This window comes from Somniosus microcephalus, chromosome 6 (genome assembly GCF_052327205.1).
Source record: "Somniosus microcephalus isolate GS21.2 chromosome 6, FLI_Smic_1.0, whole genome shotgun sequence".
Lineage (NCBI taxonomy): Eukaryota > Metazoa > Chordata > Chondrichthyes > Squaliformes > Somniosidae > Somniosus > Somniosus microcephalus.
This window is the reverse complement of record NC_140992.1, coordinates 114,954,412-114,979,749: the sequence shown is the minus strand read 5'-3', so window position 1 is coordinate 114,979,749 and position 25,338 is coordinate 114,954,412. Positions and strand designations below refer to the sequence as shown.

At 46.6% G+C, this 25,338-nt stretch overlaps 1 protein-coding gene across 3 annotated transcripts in view; it reads right to left on the bottom strand.

Annotated features, from left to right (window-relative positions):
* parlb (presenilin associated, rhomboid-like b) overlaps positions 1 to 22,321 on the bottom strand; it is a 48,404-nt gene extending 26,083 nt beyond the window's left edge. The window contains exons 1-6 of one of the 3 annotated variants that reach the window (XM_085990725.1): positions 22,233 to 22,321; positions 19,700 to 19,922; positions 18,060 to 18,200; positions 12,884 to 12,932; positions 9,562 to 9,657; positions 6,518 to 6,667 (exon numbers count right to left, since the gene is read on the bottom strand). In XM_085990725.1, coding sequence (XP_085846851.1) covers positions 6,518 to 6,667; positions 9,562 to 9,657; positions 12,884 to 12,932; positions 18,060 to 18,200; positions 19,700 to 19,922; positions 22,233 to 22,321 — 748 coding nt within the window. Of the gene's footprint in view, positions 1 to 6,517; positions 6,668 to 9,561; positions 9,658 to 12,883; positions 12,933 to 18,059; positions 18,201 to 19,699; positions 19,923 to 21,038; positions 21,715 to 22,232 lie in introns of those variants that run through there. The other 2 variants (XM_085990724.1, XM_085990726.1) reach the window with 2 other exon arrangements.
* Positions 22,322 to 25,338: the final 3,017 nt, after the last annotated feature.

Below are 25,338 nucleotides of genomic sequence, written 5' to 3'. Positions count from 1 at the left end.
CTAGAGAGAATAGAATATGCGATCAATGTCTGGCCGGCGAGGTTGAAACAGAGATGCATTTCCTCCTAAAATGCGAAAAATTCAACACATCAAGAAACATATTATTCAACAAGCTAAGCCAAACAACCCCAGATTTCAAGGAATTGGATGACCTGTCAAAATTGAGATTAGTCCTAGGAGAAGGAGACAGACCATACCTTGGGGCCAAATATGTAACAACATGTCACAACCTGAGGACTGTTTAAAATTAAGACTGTTTAAAATTAATATTGAACGTACCAAATGAAGTACAAAGACTGTTTAAAATTAATATTGTTTAAAAGTAATATTGTATGTACCCAACAAATGTCAAATCGATTGACACCTACAGAATGTTGGAAAACTGTACCTTTTTGCTATGTAAGCTTTGGCAATATGGTTCTCTGTAAACTTTCATGCCAATAAAGCATTTGAATTGAATTGAATTGAATTGAGAGAGAGAGAGACAGAGAGAGAGAGACAGAGAGAGAGAGAGACAGAGAGAGAGAGAGACAGAGAGAGAGAGAGAGAGAGAGACAGAGAGAGAGAGACAGAGAGAGAGAGACAGAGAGAGAGAGACAGAGAGAGAGAGACAGAGAGAGAGACATGTAGATAGGTGGGTCTTTTTTGTGGGGGTTCAATAAAGTTCAAAATTATTGTGGTAAACCACTGTTTGTATTCCACTGTGTACATGTCTGGGTTGACTCCTCCCACGAGTCCAGGTATAAAGGTGACTGCTCCACAGTCCCTCTGTATTCTGGACTGGTCGACCACTCGAGGCACACCTTCATTCTCTTGTTAATAAAAGCCTGTTAGTTACTCGCTTAACCTCAGTCTTTTGAGTGATTGATAGCGCATCAATTTTATTAACAAGATTTTTTTATAATGGAGAAGATCCTCACACCAGCATGCCTAGACTTAGACCATCGGGAGGCGGACGCATTTACCAAGTTTGCTCACTGGCTTAGGTGCTTTGAAAAATTCCTGATCGCCTCCGCTGCAACGGTCAAATCGGATGAGGACAAACTGGATGTCCTGACCTCCAAAGTGAACCACCGAGCGTACTCGGTCATCCAGGACGCGACCTCGTACACGGCTGCTATCAAGCTCCTCAAGGACCAGTACACACGCCCAGTGAACGAGGTGTATGCCAGGCACCTCCTGGGGAGTCGTAAACAACAACCTGGGGAATCGACCGAGGAATACCTTCAGGCACTGTCTGTGCTTGGCCGGGCCTGTGGTTGTAAGGATGTAAAGGCCGCCGTGTACACAGAGGAACTTATCCGGGACGCTTTTGTAGCGGGCCACAGGTCCAATTACACCCGACAGCGACTGTTGGAGCAGAGTGACCTCGACCTCAGCAAGGCCTCTGAACTCGCACTATCATTGGACGCAGCCTACCGGGGCATGGATGCCTACTCCTCTGCACCGTGGACGCCGCGGGGAACGACAGCCTGGGACACGGTAGGACTGTCTCATAGCGCCGTGCCACCCCAGCCACATCCCAGCAACGGCCCAACTACCGCAGCAGTGTCCCAAGGCCAGAAATGCTACTTCTGTGGCCAGGCCAAACACCCCAGAGCGCGCTGCCCGGCGAAAAATGCGATCTGCTCGGGCTGCGGGAATAAGGGACACTACGCCAGCGTCTGCAGGGCCAAAGCCACCCCGAACCCCAGCAGCGCTGCGTGTGGGCCGCCATCTTGGGCCTCCCCAGCCATGTGTGAACCACCGGAACAGCAGCCATTTTGGACGCCTCCAGCCACATGGGGATCATGGACGCCGCCATCTTGGACGCCAGCCGGGACGCAGCAGGCCCCCAACACCGCCTCATCTGATACCCGCAACGACACACCGACCCCTACGCTGGCCTCCGTTATGCTGGACCAAGCGAGACCGCACCAACTGGCCCGGTCCACAATGGACATTAAGGTAAATGGTCACGAAACAATCTGCCTTTTTGACTCTGGGAGCACGGAGAGCTTCATCCACCCCGACACGGTGCGGCGTTGCTCTCTCCCAGTCCTGCCTGCGCACCAGCGGATTTCTATGGCCTCCGAGTCCCAGTCGGCGGACATTGGCGGCTACTGCGTGGTGACACTCTTAGTAGACGGGACTGTGTACGATAATTTTAAACTTCTGGTCCTGCCCCACCTCTGCGCTGCCGTTCTACTGGGGTTAGATTTTCAGTGCCACCTTAAAAGTGTTACGATGGCGTACGGTGGACCCCTCCCCCCACTCACAGTCCGCAGCCAGCAGCTTCCAAATTGCCCGCCGCGCACCAGGTGCAACCTCTCCACACTCAGAGTCACCCCCCCCCGCCCCCCACTGTTTGCTAACCTCACCCCTGACTATTAAGCCCATCGCCACAAAGAGCAGGCGATACAGTGCCGGGGACAGGGTTTTCATTAAAACCGAAGTGGAGCGGCTCCTGAAGGAGGGGATTATTGAGGGCAGCACCAGCCCCTGGCGAGCCCAGGTTGCGGTCGTTAAGACCGGCGAGAAGCAGCGCCTGGTCATCGACTACAGCCAGACAATAAATCGCTACACCCTGCTGGACGCTTACCCACTCCCCCGCATAGCTGATATGGTCAACCAGATCGCGCAATACCGCGTCTTCTCGACCATTGACCTGAAATCAGCGTACCACCAGCTCCCTATCCGCCCTGAGGACCGCCAGTATACTGCCTTTGAGGCAAACGGCCGCCTCTATCACTTCCTTAGGGTTCCCTTTGGCGTCACCAACGGGGTCTCCGTCTTCCAAAGGGAGATGGACCGGATGGTCGATCAAAATGCGTTGCAGGCCACTTTCCCATATCTGGACAATGTGACCATCTGCGGCCATGACTTGCAGGACCATGACGCAAACCTCGAAAAATTCCTCTGCACCGCCCAACTCCTGAACCTGACGTATAGCAAGGAGAAGTGCATATTCCGCACAGCCCGCCTCGCCATCCTTGGCTGTGTTGTGGAACACGGAGTCGTCGGTCCCGACCCCGACCGGATGCGTCCCCTTATGGAACTCCCACTGCCCCACTGCCTCAAGGCCCCGAAGAGGTGCCTAGGGTTTTTCTCCTATTACGCCCAGTGGGTCCCCTACTATGCGGACAAGGCCCGTCCGCTGATCAAGTCCACCTCTTTTCCCTTGACGGCAGAGGCCCGCTTAGCCTTCCACCGTATCAAGGAAGACATTGCCAAAGCCACCATGCACGCAGTGGACGAATCCATCCCCTTCCAGGTGGAAAGCGACGCGTCCGACTTTGCCCTGGCCGCTACCCTTAATCAGGTGGGGAGACCCGTGGCCTTCTTTTCACGAACCCTCCAGGGCCCGGAGACCAGACACTCCGCTGTTGAGAAGGAGGCCCAGGCTATTGTGGAGGCTGTGCGTCATTGGAGGCACTACCTGGCCGGAAAACGATTTACCCTGCTCACTGACCAGCATTCAGTTGCTTTTATGTTTAACAACAAGCAGAGGGGTGTGGTAAACCACTGTTATTGTATCCTACTGTTATCGTTATTGCATATTGTTACCTCTGGTTGGCGCTGTGTACCAATGCATGCCTCAGCTGGCTCCGCCCACATGACCAGGTATAAAGGTGGGTGTTTCGGCAACCCACTTCCTTCTTGGAACCAGTTGGCCACGAGAGGCATGGTCTGTTCTTTAGTTAATAAAAACCTCTTCATTACTTTCCTAATTCATCGCCTTTTATGGAGTAATTGATAAGCGTATCAAGGGGCAAAATCAAAAACGACAAGATCTTGAGGTGGAGAATCGAACTTTCCACCTACAATTACGAGATCTTGTACCGGCCCGGGAAGCTCAATGAACCCCCGGATGCTCTATCGCGTGGCACCTGCGCCAGCGCGCAGATCGATAGACTGCGGGCCCTCCACAATGACCTCTGCCACCCGGGGGTCACCAGGTTCTTCCACTTCATCAAGGCCCGCAACCTGCCTTACTCCATTGAGAAGGTCAGGACCATGACCAGGAACTGCCAAGTCTGCGCTGAGTGCAAACCGCACTTTTATAGACCAGACAGGGCTCACCTGATAAAAGCCACTCGCCCCTTCGAGCGCCTGAGCGTTGATTTTAAAGGGCCTCTCCCCTCCTCCGACCGCAATGTGTACTTCCTCAACATTATTGATGAGTACTCCCGTTTCCCGTTCGCCATCCCCTGCCCGGACATGACCAGTGCCACAGTCATTAAATGTCTGAATGACCTCTTCACCCTGTTCGGTTTCCCCAGCTATATCCATAGCGACCGGGGCTCATCGTTTATGAGCAACGAACTCCGCCAGTACCTGCTCGCTAGGGGTATTGCCACAAGCAGGACCACCAGTTACAACCCCCGGGGGAACGGACAGGTGGAAAGAGAGAATGCGACAGTTTGGAAGGCCGCCCTGCTAGCCTTAAAGTCTAGGGGCCTTCCGACCTCCCGCTAGCAGGATGTGCTCCCCGATGCGCTCCACTCTATTCGGTCACTGCTCTGCACTGCCACTAATGCCACCCCTCATGAGAAAATGTTTGTCTTCCCAAGGAAGTCCACATCGGGGACATCGCTACCGCCATGGCTGACGTCCCCAGGGCCGGTCCTACTGAGAAGACACGTGAGGACCCATAAAACGGACCCCCTGGTCGAGAGGGTCGACCTCCTCCACGCCAACCCCCAGTATGCTTACATTGCGTATCCGGACGGGCGGGAGGACACAGTCTCCATACGAGACCTCGCACCCTCGGGGGCCCCAGTAACCCACTACCCACTACCACCCCCCCCCCCCCCCCCCCCCCCAACGATCCAATATCCAACCCCAGCAGACGGCACGCCTGGGCCCCGCGACCCGCTCGACACCCACGAGGACTACACACCAGTGCCCCAGCCTACGCGGGACTCGACGCCGGAAGCTTCACTACCCCTGCCGTCGCCACGTCGATCACAGCGGCAGACAAGACCTCCGGAGAGACTCCAATACACAAACTTTTAATACACTTCACCCCGCCGGACTCATTTTTAAACAAGGGGTGAATGTGGTAAACCACTGTTTGTATTCCACTGTGTACATGTCTGTACATGCCTCGGCTGACTCCTCCCACGAGTCCAGGTATAAAGGTGACTGCTCCACAGTCCCTCTGTATTCTGGACTGGTCGACCACTCGAGGCACACCTTCATTCTCTTGTTAATAAAAGCCTGTCAGTTACTCGCTTAACCTCAGTCTTTTGAGTGATTGATAGCGCATCAATTATAACCTAAATAAAGTTTTGAAAGCCTGTTTTTATTTGTATGGAACAGTATGTCTATTTTGATGACAAAGATAATATAAGGGTCAGAGACACAAACCATCAGTGTGCAAAAAAACTCAAAATTCCCATAAATTCCCGAAAATTCCCATGGAAAGTTTCCTCTTTTAAAAATTCCCAGAATTTTGCAACCATATTCCATACCCCACCTCTCCCCTATTTGACTTACTGATCTTGGCAGAGAACTTGCTCCACTCTGTTCTACTGTGATGGCGGACATATCTTTGTCATATCTGTCAAATCATCTGCTTTCTAGACACCAATAATCCTGATCCTGATGGTACCTTTTCTATTATCCATAAGATGAGTGCATTGGAATTTTATTCCTACCCCATTATGTCTCAAGTCATTGCTACCCCATGTCCACCTTCTCTTCTTGAAAATGTGCTCATTAATCCAAATACTTTGACTCATCTTGGTCTTTGACATCTTCAAATCCCTTTTCAGGATCTGCCACCATGCACTTCTAAACAACTTGCCATTATATGGTCTTTCACAAAGCTATGTTCAGGGCTATGTAGCTTCCTCTAATATACCTCTACCTCTGTTATAGTTGATGGTTCCTCCTAGTTCTTCACCACCACACCCCTCCATTAACTCAGGATTTCCTTAAGGCCTTGTGTTTTTCTTTCCCATCTGTCCCATCTCTTACCTTCGTCAGCTCCACTTCTAGTCCTTTTTAATCTATTGATACTCTGGTACTCACCGTCTCCTCCGACCTCAAATGTTTTACTGATGTGCAAGAAGTTTTGTTTCACCTTGTACTAAACACTTTTTTATCCTTAACATTCTATAAAGTTCATCTAAGGCTTGAAAGATCATCTTGCTCACATCTCCAGGAAGGCTCTTCGAACATCTCTCACTCCTGGACAGGATACAAGAAAAGGCCAATAGCCAATTCATCGCTCACTGCTAGTCTCCAACCTTTCTTGTGTCTCTTTCTGTGTTGTCTTTGCCGCTCTGAATTTTCCTCACTTATGTCACCAAGATCCAAATACATCGTGGTACGTATTTTTCCTCCTTCCTATAATCTGACTGTTAAAATAAAGGCTCATTGCACTGCCTCCTAATCTAATTCATTCTTGCCCTTAAAATAAATGCCTTACTTACACAAATATAAATTGTACAATGAAAATATATATTACAATAAAGAGCAATTCCTTAAATTCTACCTCAGAAGAAGTTGTAGTACAGAAGTGTGTTACCTGCCGATAGGTAGACGGCCATGAACTGCTCCTGCCCGAGAAGCGACACGATGCTGGAGGAGAAACTCCACAGCACGTACATGTTTGCTGCCATGTGAAAGAATGAGTAGTGGCTGAAGGTCGACAGGACCATGGGTAAGCACAAGGTCTCTGAAAACAAGAAATAAAACTGCCCATGAGTTACAAACGTTCCTGTGTAATGACTGCGCCTCTTCCAACAGTCCCAAACACTGTGGCCAAACAGAATGGAGTGCCAACGAGGCAATGTGATTCAGGGTTATATTGATATTCTCCACGGAGGAGATTTCCAATCTAAAGAGGCAATGAGTGGTGGCAGGACTGGCATCATTACCACCGCATTAGTCAACATGAAACCTGTGTTACAAAGCACTAGTCAGAGAGACCCAGGATGAAAATATCTGTAATTACACTCCCCCAGGTCAAATATGCAGAGAGCAATAAAATTATCTTCCAATACTTGCAGCACAAATGCAAGAGTCAGGAATCATGCATATTATAACTTCAGCATCAGATTTTACATTGTAACTTCAGCGTTAAGGTGTACTAACACTATGTCCCAGATTTTGCAGTAAAAATAATGGTGAGGCTATCAGCGTTCACCGTTATTATGGAGTAAATTGGACAGCAACTTCTAGTGTCTGCACATGCGCAGTTAAATGCGGAAATCAGAAAGTTGCTGTTCGATTTGCCCTGCTTCTCCGCAAGCTTCACTATATTTGTAGCTCACCGAGAGACTCGGCATTAAAACACATGAAGAGCGTGAAGTTGCGTTACTTACCCACTAGATAGGCCAGAGAGTTAGGGCTTGTCCATTCAAGTGCAAGTGATTTTTAACAGCATGAGAAGCCCGGGACCAGTCTTTTCAATGTTAAATTTCGCGCATGCGTGAAACTGAATGGGCCGCGCTGCCCCTTAAACGGGCCATGCACCCAAAAACAAATTAGGGGGAGCACTGGTGGAAAGTCTTAATTATTACCAAACAACCTCTTTGGCACTGAAAATTAACTTCTACAAGTGTGGAGTCTCATTCCTTCAGATTTTAACTATTGTTGGAGATTTTTTTTTTTTTTTAATTAAAATTTTCTTTTAACTTTTTCTTTCTGCCTCTTTTCTCTCTCTCAACCCCATCTTTCTTTCCTTCCCTACCTTTATTTTGCTTTCTGTACATGATTTTACGTTGAATTAAATATTTGAACTTGCACTTCCTGGTTTAGACTCTGCGCATCTCAGTAAGGATTCTTCAATCTGATTGGTTGAAGAGACACGCTGTTGCTTGCCCTGTTCACATAGGTCCCAGATCCCCTGTAGTGTGTGTCACGCTGAAATGGCTCTCTAATTACCGCAAGTTGTCACACAAAAGCCCAATAAAAGCCTGTGGGCAGCTGCAAGTGTAATGAATGGCGAGCGTTGTTCATTCACTGCTGACCACAAACTCCGGGCCTATATCTTCAGCATTAGGTGCAGTTACACTGTAACTTCAACATACTACAGCACCTGGGAGTTATTACAATATAAATTCAGTGTTAGGGTAAACTTAAATAATAAGCATCAGGTTCTAGCTACACTACAACTTCTGCATGAAGATGTAGGTACAATGTAACTTCAGCATCAGGGTAGTTACACTGCAACTTCAGCATCAAGATTCATGCACACTATAACTGCAGCACAAGGATGTTCTCTCCGAGGCAGCAGAATTCAAGATTTATCCTGATAATGCAAACCGAGCGCAGCCTAACCGAAACATGAACTGCAGCTACTGATCCCAGTGCAAGTGCCTCAGTGGTAGGCCAGTTATTAACATTTTTTTTTTTTATAAAAAGATTCTCAAATAAAAAATACATTTTCCTTAAAGGAGATATTGTTTGAAAGCACTGCGCTTTCGATCCAGACAGTTCACTCTTTGTATAAACAGCCGGAAGAGCAGATTTCAGCCCTGTGTCACAGTCCTGAGGGGACCTGACAGTTTGCAACAAATGAGTGCCCCTCCGCTCCCTCCCCCAAATTACAGCAAGAAACATAGGAGCAGGAGTAGGCCATTCGGCCCTTCGAGCCTGCTCCGCCATTCAATATGATCATGGCTGATCCTCTATCTCAATACCATATTCCCGCTCTCTCCCCATACCCCTTGATGCCTTTTGTGTCTAGAAATCTATCTCCTTCTTAAATACATTGTGACTTGGCCTCCACAGCCTTCTGTGGCAGAGAATTCCACAGGTTCACCACCCTCTGAGTGAAGAAATCTCTCCTCATCTCAGTCCTAAATATCCAAGGATCTCCTGGATACTAGTGCAGAATAATAATGGCTTAAAATGAGACAAAATGGAAAGAAAGAAAATCAGTGAAGCCTGGAATTAATGCTCGGGCGTTCTATTTGACAAATGCAACACACTGGGTTGTAGCGACTACACAGCCCTGCAACTCAATTCTAGCATCATCTTAAATGCAAATGCACATAGATTAGCAGATAGTCCAAGGCCTTGAGTACCCAACATCAGCATTAAGAACTCCCAGGTCAGCTACAGTATAGATTAGAGAGAGAGAGATTAAAGCCCTTCTACACTGTCCCATCAAGTGTTTCAGGTCAGATACAGCATGAACCAGATGCATAATAAAGCTCCCTCTACACTGTCCCATCCAACACTCCCAGGGCAGGTACAGAACGGCTATCATTCTTGGCCCTCCAAGTCAGAATGCTACAATTATGGGTCCACGTCCACCAGGAATTTGGTTAAAATTGCTTCAAATTTATTTCATATAGAACCCGCACAGGTAGCAGCAAGAGATTGTGGACGCTTCAGTCAGGACTGGATTCATTGGTCTCTCCCTCCTTCGTTAGAATTTTCAGCATTAGATATTTAGAGAAAATATACAAGTATCTGACAGAAAATGTGTCTTTTAAAAGCTACAAAGGAAAGCTCAAATCATGCAAAGAATCCTAGAAGGCAGCTCGGAAAGCACATTGAAAATGCCCATAAATCCTAATGGGTATAAACTATAAATCCTGAAGAAGATGTCACACTTACTGGAAGCAGGATTAGAGGTGAAATATTTCACCATGGCCCGCTGCATTGAAGGAACTCTCCACAAACAGAACACTAAAGCATTGGCCGCTATAATCCCTGCAAAAGAACAGAATCACTTAAGACTGTGAAATGATTTAATTGCAGAGTACATTAATCAGTAAACAGCATCCGAGGTGCCTGTGTTGGTGGGTAGGGGTACGGTTCTAGTTTTAACAGTTTCCACAATATGCAAGGCAGCTACTGAGAACCAAGAATGTCGCGAGCTTAGGACTCCATCCTCAAATTTTCATAACACTGGTTTAACATTTTGTAATAGCGAATCAGAGCAGAGGTGCTCTAAAACGAAACAACAGCAGGTCTGTCAGCATCGGCAAAAAGGAGATAAGATTTTCCTCTGGGTTAGCACCTGTTTACTGCCGTTACTCGGGCAGGCAAAGCAAAAAATTGGGCAGGGACTTGTACCACGAGATCTATGCCTGTTTGTACGGCCATACCGAACTTCTGGCATCATTTCTGCCAGACGCACCTGCCTAAGGTGCCAATGGTTCGGTGGCATCATGCACTGCACTATCCATCATTTTTGCTTCTGCAGCGCAGGTCATTTATACCCACACCCAAATACAACAGGCATCTCATATTACTAGAAGCATTACACATTTAGAGAAGCACAATAATCAATGCTGGGGGTGATCAATAGATAAATCCACAACAGTGAGCTCAATTGATGCCAGAACGTTCGATGGACAGATCCACAGCAGTGAGTACAATCAATGCCAAGCTGATCAACAGGCTAAGCCACAGCAGCGAGTACATTCAATGCCAAGCTGATCAACAGGCTAAGCCACAGCAGCGAGTACATTCAATGCCAAGCTGATCAACAGGCTAAGCCACAGCAGCGAGTACATTCAATGCTGGAGTGATTTGCCCGACAGCAGGGAGTAGAATGGATGCCAGAGTGATCGATGGACAGACACAGCATGGAGTGCAATCAATGCTGGGGCAACCAATGGACAGACCTACAGCGGTAAGTGCAATCAATTATGGGCATGATTGATCGATAGGCCCACAACAATGAGTGCGATTGAATATTTTTCAGAAGGGTCCTCACCTGAAACATTATCTAGTCTGTTCTCTCCACAGATGCTGACTGACCCGCTGTGTGTGTTTCCAGCATTACATGTTTTTAAACTAGTCACTGATCTCATTTGCTGTCTGTTGGATGCTGCTATGCGCAAATTTAACAAACGCTGCCCTTCGAAAATAATCTACAGGCTGTGAAGTGGTTTGGGATGCCCGGAGGACACATTAAGGTTCGATTTAAATACAAGTTTGGTAGTTCTATCGCGCATGATAGGTGCAGGAGTTTTTATTGATAGATTTCTTTTGGACTCAAAAAAAAACAGACTTTTCATTAAAATCTACTAATAATGGGGTTTCAGGATGGAGGGTTAGGTAGCTGAGCCAAAGAGAGCAGGAAGGTCGTGGGGGGGCCACCTCTGGTCAGTACGGAGTTAACTGATCTCAGCTGAGGGGGTGGCAAAGGTTCTACGATTGGCCTCAGTCCGCCAATTTCTTTTTTGGGGGGGGGGGGGGGGGGGGGGAAAAGAGGGAGAGGGAAGATATACCAACCAGGGCTCCTGCTTTGGATCGCGATCCCGGTACTGCTGCTTGAAAGTCTGCAAGTGCAGATGTTGGGTGAGAGCAGGATTGGAATCGGCAGCAAGGCTTTCACCCAGCAAGCTGATGCTAACTCGGCTCAGATCGAAGGAATGACCACTCAAGTAAGGTATCAGAGGGCACCTGGTGAACAGATGAACTGTAGCCCATTCAGGAGTGAATGCCTGCAGGAGTGAAAATCGACAGAAAAGGCAGCAAGGAAAACAAAAGTGGAGAGCACAGGCTGATGCCCTGCACCTTCCACCTGATGGCTGGAGCCACAACTTGTATTAAAGTAATTTTTTTAAATTATTTTAAGTAATTTAGTTTTAAATTACTCTACAAGGGCAGTGTTTTGATTAAGATCATAAGCTGCACAAAAGTTTATGATCAGAGCAGGCAAGGCTGTAAACCCCAGACCCAGAGATTCCCAGCCCTCCTTCCCTCAATGTGGCACAGGCTCTCTGGACTCGCTGAGCACCTCATCAGGGATCTGAACAGAATGTGGCGTGAATCGCAACAACACACTAGTAATCGGTGGGCCGAGGGAGGCCGGGCCCGGGGGAGGCCGAGGCCCGGGGGAGCAGGGCCGGGGGAGGCCGAGGCCCGGGGGAGGCCGGGCCCGGGGCGGGGGGGAAATAAAGAGGGGCTTGCAGCGAGTGGGAGCAGATCTGCAGCAGGTCCGTGTTGGTGAGTAGAGTCAAGGCACAGATCTAAGAACGGGAGGCATGACACGAAGTCTAGGAGATAATAGGAAGTTAAGGGTCTGACAGCAGGGAAACTGTGGGACATGCAATATGAGCAGAAAGTGAAACTAGCAGCTTGAGGGAACTCCTGCAGTCCCAGGGTGAAAGGTTGATAGGTCATGTGGTCCTAACGTATGAAGGAGAACATCAGAAGGCATCACACCTTCAAAGCTCAATGGCGGTAATTCTGACTTTGGCCTCGCCTGTTCAGATCATAAACTCTTGTGCAGCTTCTGCTCTTCTGTGTCAATATCGGGCCAGCTGATATTTTCATTTGGAAATTAAAATCTTGGTGTATAACGAGTGGCCGATCCGACATTGCCAGATCTACACTATCGCACAAACTAAAAATTATCCGCAAATGTCTTTTTTAATAAGAAAAAAGGCTGAGTGACTGGTAGTTTTGTATCACACAGCACCACCCTGTGGTATCAATGGCACAGTGCAAGATGATATAATTAACCGTGATTCTCCACAGCACTGCGCTGTACTGTACTGCCAAACAATTCTCATTACAATAGAATGTGACAATGGCACAATGAACTGTTCGGCTGAAAAGGGGGATCATTTACAGATACAGTTTAAAACAAAACAGCTGGCAGAATTTTGGCCTCGGTACTTTCAGTTAGGAACATCTTTTTGGAGCAAGTGAAGGAGCCCTCAATACCACTCATCCAAATCTTTGACGTAAGGGGATACCATTAAGAATGACTGGGTATCTAAAGCAACTATAATAAAACCTCAAAATGGTCCTGTTACAAGCTGTATACAGAGCAAGAAAAACCCTTGAAGCAAGTTTCAGCATCATAGCTGAGATGGCTGAAGTGGACAGTTGCCCTGAGATTGAAAACTACCTCCTCGGTATTCTTCTCCACTTTCTCTCAGCTTTCCCATGAGCGTCCATTGCATTTAACACAAACCTGTGATGGTCCGCTGCCCCTCAGAAAGGCTGTTCCACCACTGGTTCACCTGAAACACAACAATTGTTATTGAAATATCTGAGAGCAGACCCTTGTATGGTGAATCATACACGGTCATTGAAGCCCATCCCTCTAATAACGGAAGTTCTCCCACCAAAGCTCATCCCTCTAATACCCCAACTCTCTCATCAAAGCTCATTCCTCTCGAAGACCAACTCTCACATCAAAGCTCATCCTTGTAGTACACCAACTCTCTCAAAGATCATCCCTCTTGTACCTTAACTCTCCCATCGAAGCTCACCCCTGTTGTACCCTAACTTTCCCATTAAAACTCATTCCACTCGTACCCCAACACTCCTCCAATATAGAAACATATCCCAAGATGCTTCATACAGCCATAAGGGAAAACATGAACATAAAGCTAAAGAAGGAGATATTAGGAGGAAAGTTTAGAAAGTTTCTATTTGCCTGTTTTTCATTTCAATATTTTAAATTTTAATTCATCCCTAAAACCTATGATTTTTTTTGATATAATATATAATGTTATACTGTTCCCTGTTCTGTAAAACAGAGACACAATCCCCCACCCACACTACCGCGCCCCCCCCCCCCCCCACCCAAACCCCAGGAGAAACACACCGTCACCTTCATCCTACTGGAAACATACGAGTATACAGCAGGTATCCATCGTGTACTGTTGTCCTGTGACATAAAAGTGATATCTTTTCTATCTATCTTCACATCTCCTAAAGGTGGCAGCATTGCTGGGGTACAGTGCCACTGCAGTGATGAGTCTACAACACTGAATCTCTTCTACGTGTGAGATTTGACAGTATTGTTAGTAAGCTGGTTCACCTTGGGAGCAATCAGAGTCTAGCCCGAGACTATCCGTTCCTGATACTTGCACATTTTTAGGCTTTTATCTCAGATACTTAGCTTGTGCCAAAGACCACTCCTGTAAGCAAGCCCGTACTCCCCAAGAACCTATATACAGCCAATATCTGGTAATGTAATCAGTCAGTCAATGGGTTGAACAGAAAACCCTGTTAATTAAACTTTGAGAAGCTGTGGAATAAACATTCTATCAGACCATGGTGCAGGCTGTAATCTATTGAACAGATTTATTAACATTATTAACAGATAAGCTATAGAAAATAAATACATAGAAGTTACAAGGCGAACACAAGCTATTCGGTTCAACCAGTCCATGTTAGAATTTACACTCCACGCAAGTAAATATTAATCAATCAAATTTACTCACCCCGTTCCCATATACTTTATCCCATTTCCTTCGGTCATCTATCCAATCTAAACTTGAATGTTGACAAAGTTTATGATTCAACCACTACCCCTGGAAATGAATGCCACAGTCTCTGTGTAAAAGAAGTTTCTCCTGCCCTCTCTTTTAATCTCTTACATTTAATCATGTATCTATGGGCTCTTGTTTCAGACTCAACTGCTGGGAACAGTCTGCTTCGATCGACCCTGTCCCATCCTTAACATTATTTTAAACACTTCTGTTATATCATCCTATAATCTGCATTGTTCCAATGAAAAGACCCAACTTCAAGTCTTTCTTCATATTTGTATTCTCTCATACCAGGCAGCATCCTGTGTTGTACGTATTGTAAGGCCTCAATATCCTTCCTATAGTGTGGAGCCCAATACTACAAACAGCACTCTGAGGTCTTATTAAGGTTTTATATAAGCTCATCATTACCTCTTGGCTTTAGTGTTCTATATCTTTTGTGATAAAATCTAGAATTCCATTAGTTTTTTTTTAAATCGGTCTTAATCAATCTGAGAGGTTGTCTTTATGTCCAGTGCACCTGTACTTCCAAGTCCCTCTACTCATCCACAGAACTGAACTTACTTCCATTCAGAGTACAATTACTCCTGTTTTCTTTTACCAAAACATATCACCCCATACTTATTGACATTGAATTCCATAGGCCACTGTTCAGCCCATTCCCCCATCTTATCAATAACCCTCTGCAACTTCCTTTCGTTTTCCAAGAATTAAATATATCTCGCATTTTCGGATCTGCAAATTTTGACACCATTCCCTCTCGGCCTATTCATTCAATATGCAATGAACAGAAGCGGCCCCAGAACTAAACCTTGTGTGACACCACTACCCATTCCCAACCACTTTGGAAAAACTGTCTTCAGCTCTTACTCTTGCGTTTTCCATCTCCCAAAACGTTTTTAATCTAGTTTGCCATCTTCCTCCTAATTCCATACCCCTTAAATTTCTTGGTGATATTTTGTTAAAGGCTTTCCTAAAGTCCATGTACACTACATCCACTGCATTTTCCCCATTTACCATGTCTGTTACTTCCTCAAATGAACTCTAGGAGATTTGTGAAGCATGACCGTCCCTTGTGAAATCCATACTGTCTACCTCTGACATTTTCTCTTTATTTAGCTGTGTGGAAATTTCATCCTTCATTAGAGACTCTAAAATGTTCCCTGCTACTGGCCTGCAATTACCTGCATTAGGTCTGACTCCTTTTTAAAAATGGTTACTACATTGGGCACTCTCCAGACTTCCGGCACACATCCACTTTCAATAGGGCCCTGATATATAATGCTATAGCAGATGTACAGTAACATAAAATCACAACTAATCCTCACAAATATCAAAAATAATTCAAAGATGACCCTGTGCTAATCTGCTTAGTAAAACTGGACACAAGATAGCGGCCCTTGACAACTTTATGTGGGGATCAATGTTCTCTCTAATTTTTTTGGATGCTCGACCATTAAAATTCCCGCACATGCGCGGTTTTTCCATTTAAAAGCCGGTGAGCTGGCTGCACAGGACCTCCAGGCAGGAGCATTGGTGGGGAGCACTGCTTAAACATAGAAACATAGAAGATAGGGGCAGGGGTAGGCCATTCGGCCCTTCGAGCCTGCTCCGCCATTCAATGAGATCATGGCTGATCATCCAAATTCAGTACCCTGTCCCTGCCTTCTCCCCATATCCCTTGATCCCTTTAGCCTCAAGAAATATATCCAACTCTTTCTTGAATATATTTAATGAACTGGCCTCCACCTGTGGCAGAGAATTCCACAGGTTCACCACTCTCTGGGTGAAGAAATTCCTCCTCATTTCAGTTCTAAATGGCTTACCCCTTATCCTTAGACTATGACCCCTGGTTCTGGACTCCCCGGCCATCAGAAACATCCTTTCTGCATCTAGTCTGTCCAGACCTGACAGAATTTTATAGGTTTCGATGAGATCCCCTCTCAATCTTCTAAACTCCAGTGAGTATAAGCCCAATTGACACAATCTCTCCTCGTACGTCATTCCTGCCATCCCAAGTATCAGCCTGGTGAATCTTCGTTGCACTCCCTCCATGGCAAGAACGTCCTTCCTCAGGTAAGGTGACCAAAACTGCACACAATATTTAATATCCCGCAGAGCCTCCTGCCTCTCTCGATGGCCTCAGAAGAATTCCATAACTGGGAGCATTCTCCCCGAGATAGACCCCTTACTGCCCTTTGAAGTTTGACAGGAACAAAGGAAATCAAATTATGTATCCCTCGCAACTGCATCAGGCTGTCAAACATCCACGGTATTCCACACACAAAGCTTCTGGGACCTGGGGCACATCCTGATAAGGCAGGAGATTTGAAGAGAACAGGTTGGCTCATTCACAGGATGGACTATGACCGCTTATCCATCAGCCGTGGCTCAGAGGTGGCACTCTTACCTCTGTGTCAGGAGGTTGTGGGTTCAAGTCCCACTCCAGAGACTTGAGCACAAAAATCCAGGCTGACACTCCCGTGCAGTACGAAGATGTTAAATCGAGGCCCCGCCCGCCCTCTCAGATGATGGTAAAAGATCCCATAACACTATTTGAAGAGCAGGAGCTCTCCCTGGTGTCCTGGCCAATATTTATCCTTCAACCAATATTAAAACAGATTATCTAGTCATGATCACATTTGGGGGACCTTGCTTTGTGCAAATTAGATGTCATTTTTCCTGTTACATCATTAATTACATTTTAAAAGTACTTCACTGGTTGTAAAACGTTTCGGGACATCCTGAGGTCATGAAAGATTCTATATAAATGCAAGTCTTTCTTTCTCTTTTATACTACAATTGTTTTCATGCGCCTACTTTTAGAATAAAGCCAACAATTATCAGGAAGTGCTGCTGAAGAGCTCAACCAAAGGTCTTTGCCATTAAAAACATTAACATATTAAAGGAAATACAAAAGCAAGCTACTGCGGATGCTGGAAATCTGAAATATAAACAGAAAATGCTGGAAATACTCAGCAGGTCAGGCAGCATCTGTGGAGAGAGAAACAGAGTTAATGTTTCAGGTCAATGACCACTTGTCAGAGTTCTTACAAAAGGTCAGCGACCTGAAACGTTAACTCTGTTTCTCTCTCCACAGATGCTATCTGTCTTGCTGAGTATTCCCAGCATTTTCTGAACATATTAAAGGCATCATGCCTGACACTAGAAATTGTATTCCACAAGCAACGTGTTTAATCACATTACAGTGGATTCTCCCGCTCCCCCATTTGTGACCAGCTGTTTCCTATAATACATAGTTACTAAAATACATATACTTACTCACAATTAGAATTGTGAGTGAAATTCCATACTGAAACACAATAAGCTATTTGAGCTTGGGAGCTTTTACATCCTAACTTGACTCCAACCTGTCCCAGTATTTGCACAGAAGCACTTCCATCAGGAGATCGCTGGATGGCTAGCAGGAGCAAGAGCTCTGGTTAATTTTCCTCTGTCTAGCCAAAGGGAACAAACAGCATTTCTCCCGCCATCACTGCCAAGCCAGCTAGCATTAAATTGGACCATTCTGGTCAATGTGCCTCTACTCAGTGAATTAGCAGAGTGCTGATCCAATGACACCTTAATGTCACTTGAAAAGATAGCCATCAATCTACTGCACACAAGTACTATTCACTGGTTGAGAGGGTGACCATGCAGTGACATGCTCCTAGTCCTGTGAAAGTGGCAGCATCGACCTGCCTTCCTTCCCTCCTCCTAGTGACTCTACGGTCAGCTTATCTCCCCACACCCAGGAAATAAAATCCAAGACGTAAATTTAATGATCAGTAGCCTGTAACTTAATAGAAGCTGGAAAAAGAAAAAAATAAATGTCTGCAAGTAGCGGAAGTTTCACGAACCATTTACCTGCTTTCTGATGTCGCCGGCTTTAGGCGGTTGATGTTTTTCCAACCAATCCAATCGCAGCTCATTGAAGTAGCTTTGAACTCTGGATTTGAGAGATTCATACTGCCAGATGGCTGCCACCCCAAATGAGGACCCTGTGAACTACACGAGTTAGTGCTCAGTGTCCAGTTAATAACTCAGTTTAATATACAGCACTACTGTCGGATTAACCCAGTCTTCTCTCCCACTCTGTTCAACCTTGCTGCTGTCCCGTGAAAAGACAAGGTGAAAGAGGAATGCCCATAATACAGGAAACCAGGCAAAAGGGCCAAAGTCCACAGAGCAGGATACCTGGTGAAGGGCCCAGGCCCACAGTATAACATACCAGGTAAAGAACCAAGGCTCACAGTGCAGGGCACCAGGTGAAAGGCCACAGTACTGGACATCACTAAGATTGAACAGAATAAGAGAGAAATTGAGGTAAGTGTACATGCCCTCCTTCATCCTAATGAACAATCATGAAAATACATGGCTACCACTCCCCAAGGGTCTTTGTAACCTCCCACCCAGAATGTTCCTACCTCCATTCCCTCATCAAAGTTCCCACATAGATGATTCTGACTCTCGAAGTTCATAATGAAAACAGTAAGAACTGAATATTTTCATTGGAGACTATAGCATATTAAAAAACGTAGAAAAGAATTCTTAGAAACAAGAAAAGGCCATTCGACCCTGCAGAGCAGGAGGGCTGCGAGTTCAATTCCCGGTCTGTGCTGACGTCGGTCGGGGTGGCAGTGCGAGCAGACGAACAAAGGGATTTGGGAATGTGGGTGGATAAATTAAAAGAATACTCGCAGGTACAAACAGGCTAATTTGCTTCATCACAATGGTGGCAGAATTTGAAATTAAGGAAGTACCACTGCAGCTATATAGAGCAGTGGGCAGATTCATTTGGAATAGTTTTTTCAGTTTTAGACCACTGTAAAAAGTAGATACTGCCCTGGAGAAAGTCCAGCAACAACTCACTAGGATGCAATCTAATTTGAAGGGACTGAACTATGATGAAACACTGAATAAACTCATCCCCAGGTTTTATTATCCCTGGGGATGAGTTGCTAAGGAGTGATCTGATCAGTGTGTTTAAAATTGATAGGGTTCAACTCTTCCTTCCAAAACAAGGGGACAGCTTAAGATTTGAGCTAAACTGGTTAACAAATCTAGGAAAAAACTTCTGCACACCAAAGAATTGTGAGAACGTGGCATGCACAACTCCAGAAGGTTGCAGACACAGAATCAACAGAGGTGTGTAAAAGGGAAATACTTAGCTGGAAAGTAAGGACATGTTGGGGAATCGGGAATCGTGATTAAAGAGATACAGCTGCCATGGCTAACAAAACTGTGGAGCAGGCCAGGGAGAGGAAATGATCAACCAGAGTTCCTGCTCCTGATCGCTGTGCAGTGACAGCACACATGACTATGCTGGGAGAAGATAGGATGCCCAATCAACTAACGGCCTGCTGGCACTCACTGTCCAGGGACACACACGAAGAATGGCCGCTCGGGGGAGGTACCAGAGGGTAGCCAGCTCCTGTGGAACTGTACCTCAGCATTCCTCAGAGTCTTCAGGAGAGGAGGGAATAACTTCTTCAATGCCAACTTACCCCTACAGTAAACACAAAGGGTTTGATGAGCTGTCTGAACGAGCGTGATGATGTTTTAGATAAGACGGGCTCTTCCAGCAGCGATGTCAAGCTGCTTTTGCTTGTCTGCTTTGCATCTGAGGCCAAGTCTTTCAGAGCCTTTTCCTCCGGCTCCACTTTCAGAGGTTCATTTTTCTTTGGTGCTTTTTTAAACCCACGTCTGGGTTCAGTATAGAAAATTAACCTGCAAGAGGTTTACACTGCTTAAAAATACTTCAAAAAGCTCACTGTACATACTCTCAGCACTGGACTAACGGCCACACCAAACACAGTACTGTATGCATCAGCACTGGACCAACCCCCGCCCCCCCCCGGGCAATGGGGGAAACCCCCACCCCCCCCCCGGGCAATGGGGGAAACCCCCGCCCGGGCAATGGGGGAAATCCCCGCCCCCCCCGCCCGGGCAATGGGGGAAACCCCCGCCCCCCCCCCCGAGCAATGGGGGAAACCCCCGCCACCCCCCCCCCCCGGGCAATGGGGGAAACCCCCACCCCCCGGCAATGGGGGAAACCCCCGCCGCCCCCCCCCCCCCGGGCAATGGGGGAAACCCCCCCCGGGCAATGGGGGAAACCCCCACCCCCGGGCAATGGGGGAAACCCCCACCCCCGGGCAATGGGGGAAACCCCCGGGCAATGGGGGAAACCCCCGCCCCCCCCCCCCGGGCAATGGGGGAAACCCCTCCCCCCCGGGCAATGGACCAAGAGGTGCCGCCAGAACTAAACAGCCACACCTGGCATTGATGGCCAGCACACGGTCTCAGTTTATTGCTGATATTAACCCGCTGAAATACAGAGCTGGCCAATATCTACAGATGGAAGCACATTTAGCCTGTTTCATGCATACATAATGGAATAGGATATTTACTCTCAAGTCTCAAAAATCCCATACAAATTATGTTACCCACAGCTTCTTGGGGGAGACAAATCTCTAGTTCCCTTAATCCCATGCATGAAACTGGAGGTTTAGTACCAGAGATCCAGATTTTGACCTAGTCCCATTCATCTCTCCATGTACTGCACTGCTGTATAACTAGTCCATTTGATTTTATTCCTCCACTCCATAACCCCCTCGCTACACTCTGCACAATGGGAGTGCAGAGGGCAATGCTGTGCTTGGATCAGTGTCCCTATTACCTAGCGTTAATCAAATTCAAAGATATTGGTTTAAAGTGACACAAAAAAACAAATTCTCATTTTTATTGCATGGGATTCCAAATTTCTTAACCACTGCAGAAATCACATTCCCCAAATCCAGCCATTTCTCACCACAAAAAAAAAAAAAAAAAAAAAAAATCGCAAACCAGTAGCCTTGACCGCCAAAGGGGAGGCTTCCGCTTCGACACCCGCAACATATCATGAATTTGTGCCCTGCCAGCCTCTGGGTTTCCTCCATTTGGACGGAGAATAGCAGGCTGGGGGTGCGCAATGTCCCAATATGCGTCTCCCGCATGGCGCCTTATCTCATTGCTGTTTATGGGACCTCGGCTGTGCACAAATTGACTGCTGCATTTCTCTAAATTACAACAGTGCACTTCAAAAAGTACTTAACTAGCTGTAAAGTGCTTTGGAGCGACTGCGCTATATAAATGTAAGTTTGTTCTTTCTGAACTATATGCATATTTGATTAAATTAGGGATCACAGTCCTGGTTAATGTCCACTGACTACAGAGCCAACTACCACTACTTTATTACACAAAAAAACTGCAAACTGCAGGATCCGCAGGAACTGCATATATTTTGTATGCATAACTTTGCCGTTGGTTTCTGAGCTGTGAATTCAAGGACTGCTGGACTGAACAGTATTCAGTGTTGCGATTGGGATTTAAGTGCAATGCGAAGTGTGTGAAATGTTCCTACTGTGCCTATCTAAACAGTGAAAAACACCAGTATTAAGAAACACCTCACATTTACATTGCACCCCATCACATCCTCAGGATGTCGCAAAGTGCTTCACAACCATAGCAATATGTTTGAAGTGCAGTCACTGTTATGTTGAGCTGTGGCTTAAAAAGGAACACTCTCACCTGAGTCAGAAGATTGTGGGTTCAAGTTCCACTCCAGAGACTTGAGCACAGAATCTAGGCTGACATTCCAGTGCAGTACTGAGGGAATGCGGCACTGTCGGAGGTGCTGTCTTTCAGATGAGGCGTTAAACCGAGACCCCGTCTGCTCTCTCAAGTAGACGCAAAAGATTCCATGGCACTATTTTGAAGAGCCACTATTTTGGGGATGGGAGTGACTGGGGGGGGATGGGAGTGACTGGGGAGGAGGGTGGGTGGGTGGGGGAGTGACTGGGGGGGGGGGGGTGAAGGTGGGGGCGACGGTGATGGGGGGGGGGTGGTGAGGGGAGCTGGGGATGAGGGGGGGTGGGGGAAAGAGGGTGACGGGGGCTGGGTGATTTGGGGAAGTCGGCTCACCTTTGCCACCCGCTCTGTCACTCACATTGACAGGCCCCGCCCTTCATTGCCAGCTCCCCGGTGCCGCCGTTCTCCTACCTGCTGCCCCGCGCTCTCCCTGTCCCCAGCCCCGGGCTCGGGCGCGACATCAACCCGCAACCGCGCGCCGCGCAGCCCCAGTACGCCATCTTTACCAGTATTTGCTGCCGGGTCACAGGGCAACATCCGGCTCGCTGGCCTCACGTCGCCATCTTGGTAAAGGGTCGAGTGTGGACAGAAGCGGAGAGGGACATGGGAAAAGAGACAGTCACAGGAAGTGGCAGGGAGCTTGACGGAGATACAGTGATGGAAACTAAAGCAAAATACTGCGAATGCTGGAAATCTGAAATGAAAAGAGAAAATTGTGGAAACATTCAGCATGTCAGACAGAAACAGAGTTAACGTTTCATCAGAACTGGAAGGTGTTCGAGATGAACAGCATTTACGCAAATACAGAGCCAGGGGGAAAAAAAGGGAAGGTCCGATCGGGTGGAGGGCAGGAGTGATTAAATTACAAAAGAGATGGCGGTACAAAGCAAAGGGAGATGGCAATGGGAATACTATAGAAACAACAAGACTGGCGTGCATAGTCGACACGGGCAACAACATATTGATTTGATTTGACAAGTTTCCTTTTTTATTTATAATTTGGAGTTTATTGTTTATAGCCCATTTAAAAGGGGGCACTATTGTTAATTTGACTTCTATTGATGACAATGCCATCCTAATTGGCATTTTAAAAAGAGTAAAAACAAACATTGGGTTCAGAGAAGGTTACACAATGTCAGAGAAAATGGGAGAAATGGTTAAGATCTAAAGTTGTTAAACTCTATATTAAAGCTGGAAGGCTGTAAATTGCTTAGTAGAAAAATGAGGTGCTGTTCCTCGAGCTTACATTGATCTACATTGGAACAGTGTAGGATGACAGTAGCTAGATCGAGAGGAGGACGGGCAACAATTAGCTGATGGGATTGGTGCCGTTGATTGTTGCAGCTCACATTTCCCTCACACTCGCCATCGAAAAAATGTGATTTGCAGCCCTTAATATCTGCTCACCTTATCAACAACAACAACTTGTATTTATATAGTGCCTTGAACTCCGTTCCCTAGCCACTGACTCTATCCCTCTCCCTAACATCTGTCTGAGGCTGAACCACACTGTTCGCAACCTTGGTGTCATATTTGACAATGAAATGAGCTTCCGTCCATATATCCGCAGCATAACTAAGAACGCCTATTTCCACCTCCGTAACATTGCCCGTCTCCGCCCTTGCCTCAGCTTATCCGCTGCTGAAATCCTCATCCATGCCTTTGTTATCTCTAGACTTGACTATTCTAATGCACTCTTGGCTGGCCTCTCACGTTCTACCCTACGTAACCTTGAGGTGATCCATAACTTGGCTGCCTGTGTCCTAACTTGCACCAAGCCCCGTTCACCCATCACCCCAGTGCACGCTGACCTACATTGGCTCCCGGTTAAGCAACGCCTCGATTTCAAAATTCTCATCCTTGTTTTCCAATCCCTCCATGGCCTCGCCCCTCCCTATCTCTGTAATCTCCTTCTGCCCCACAACCCCCCGAGATATCTGCACTCCTCTAATTCTAGCCTCTTGAGCATCTCTGATTATAATCGCTCAACCTTTGGTGGCCGTGCCTTCTGTTGCCTAGGCCCTAAGCTCTGGAATTCCCTGCCTCAACCGCTCTGCCTCGCTACGTCTCTTTCCTCCTTTAAGGCGCTCCTTAAAGCCTACCTCTTTGACCAAGCTTTTGATCACCTGCCCTAATTTCTCCTTCTGTGACTCGGTGTCAAATTATTTTTTTTTGTCTTTTAATACTCCTGTGAAGCGCCTTGGGACGTTTTACGACATTAAAGGCGCTATATAAATACAAGTTTTTGTTGCTAATGTAGTAAAATGTCCCAAGGCGCTTCACAGGAGTATTATAACAAAAAAATTTACACCAAGCCACATAAGGAGAAATTAGGGCAGGTGACCAAAAGCTTGGTCAAAGAGGTAGGTTTTAAGGAGCGTCTTAAAGGAGGAAAGAGAGGCAGAGAGGTTTAGGCATGGAATTCCAGAGCTTAGGGCCGAGGCAACAGAAGGCACGGCTACCAAAGGTTGAGCGATTATAATCCAGGATGGTCAAGAGGGCAGAATTAGAGGAGCGCAGATATCTCGGGGGGTTGTGGGGCAGAAGGAGATTACAGAGATAGGGAGGGGCGAGGCCATGGAGGGATTTGAAAACAAGGATGAGAATTTTGAAATCAAGGCGTTGTTTAACCGGGAGCCAATGTAGGTCAGCGAGCACAAGGGTGATAGGTAAACGGGACTTGGTGCGAGTTAGGATATGGGCAGCCAAGTTTTGGATCACCTCAAGTTTACATAGGGTAGAACATGGGAGACCAGCCAGGAGTGCATTGGAACAGTCAAGTCTAGAAATAACAAAGGTAACATGGATGAGGATTTCAGCAGCGGATGAGCTGAGGCAAGGGCAAAGACGGGCGATGTTACGGAGGTGGAAATAGGTGGTCTTCGTTATGCTGTGGATATGTGGTCGGAAGCTCATTTCAGGGTCATCATATATATATTTTATCATATCATGTCACCCACCAAAGCTCACCTGAAAGGAATTAAGTTAAAAACAAACAGAAACAGAGGCAGGAGTAGAAGAGGAGAGAAAGATACAGAACAGGACAGAAACAAAGAAACAGCAACACAAAGATGACAGACAAGTAAGAGAAGCACCATATCCTCTACTTACCCTGTGTAATCAAATATATATGTGTGTGTAGAGAAATATATATATATCATGTACATGTATAATAGGCTCTTTGCATGTATGATATCATATGTGATGTACATTTTCCACACTCTATGGATGCTCACTAGATGCAAAACTCATGAGACACAGTACCCAAGTGAGTTAAAAAGAAAAAATGTGCATGCTAAAATTTGGAAATATACATAGAATTGTCTTTGTTGCCTTTAAGTACCTTCACTCAGATTTTTAGTTGAAGGAAGGCCTCATTCAACCTGGCTGAAAAGCTTGGTCTTCAAGTTGACCCACAGCAATCACTGTCAGCTTCAGCGAGATGCTGCAGTCTGAGCATGTGTGGGGTGCACAATTCCCCAGTAGCCATCGGCAGGGTTTTCGCACTGCAAGTGGA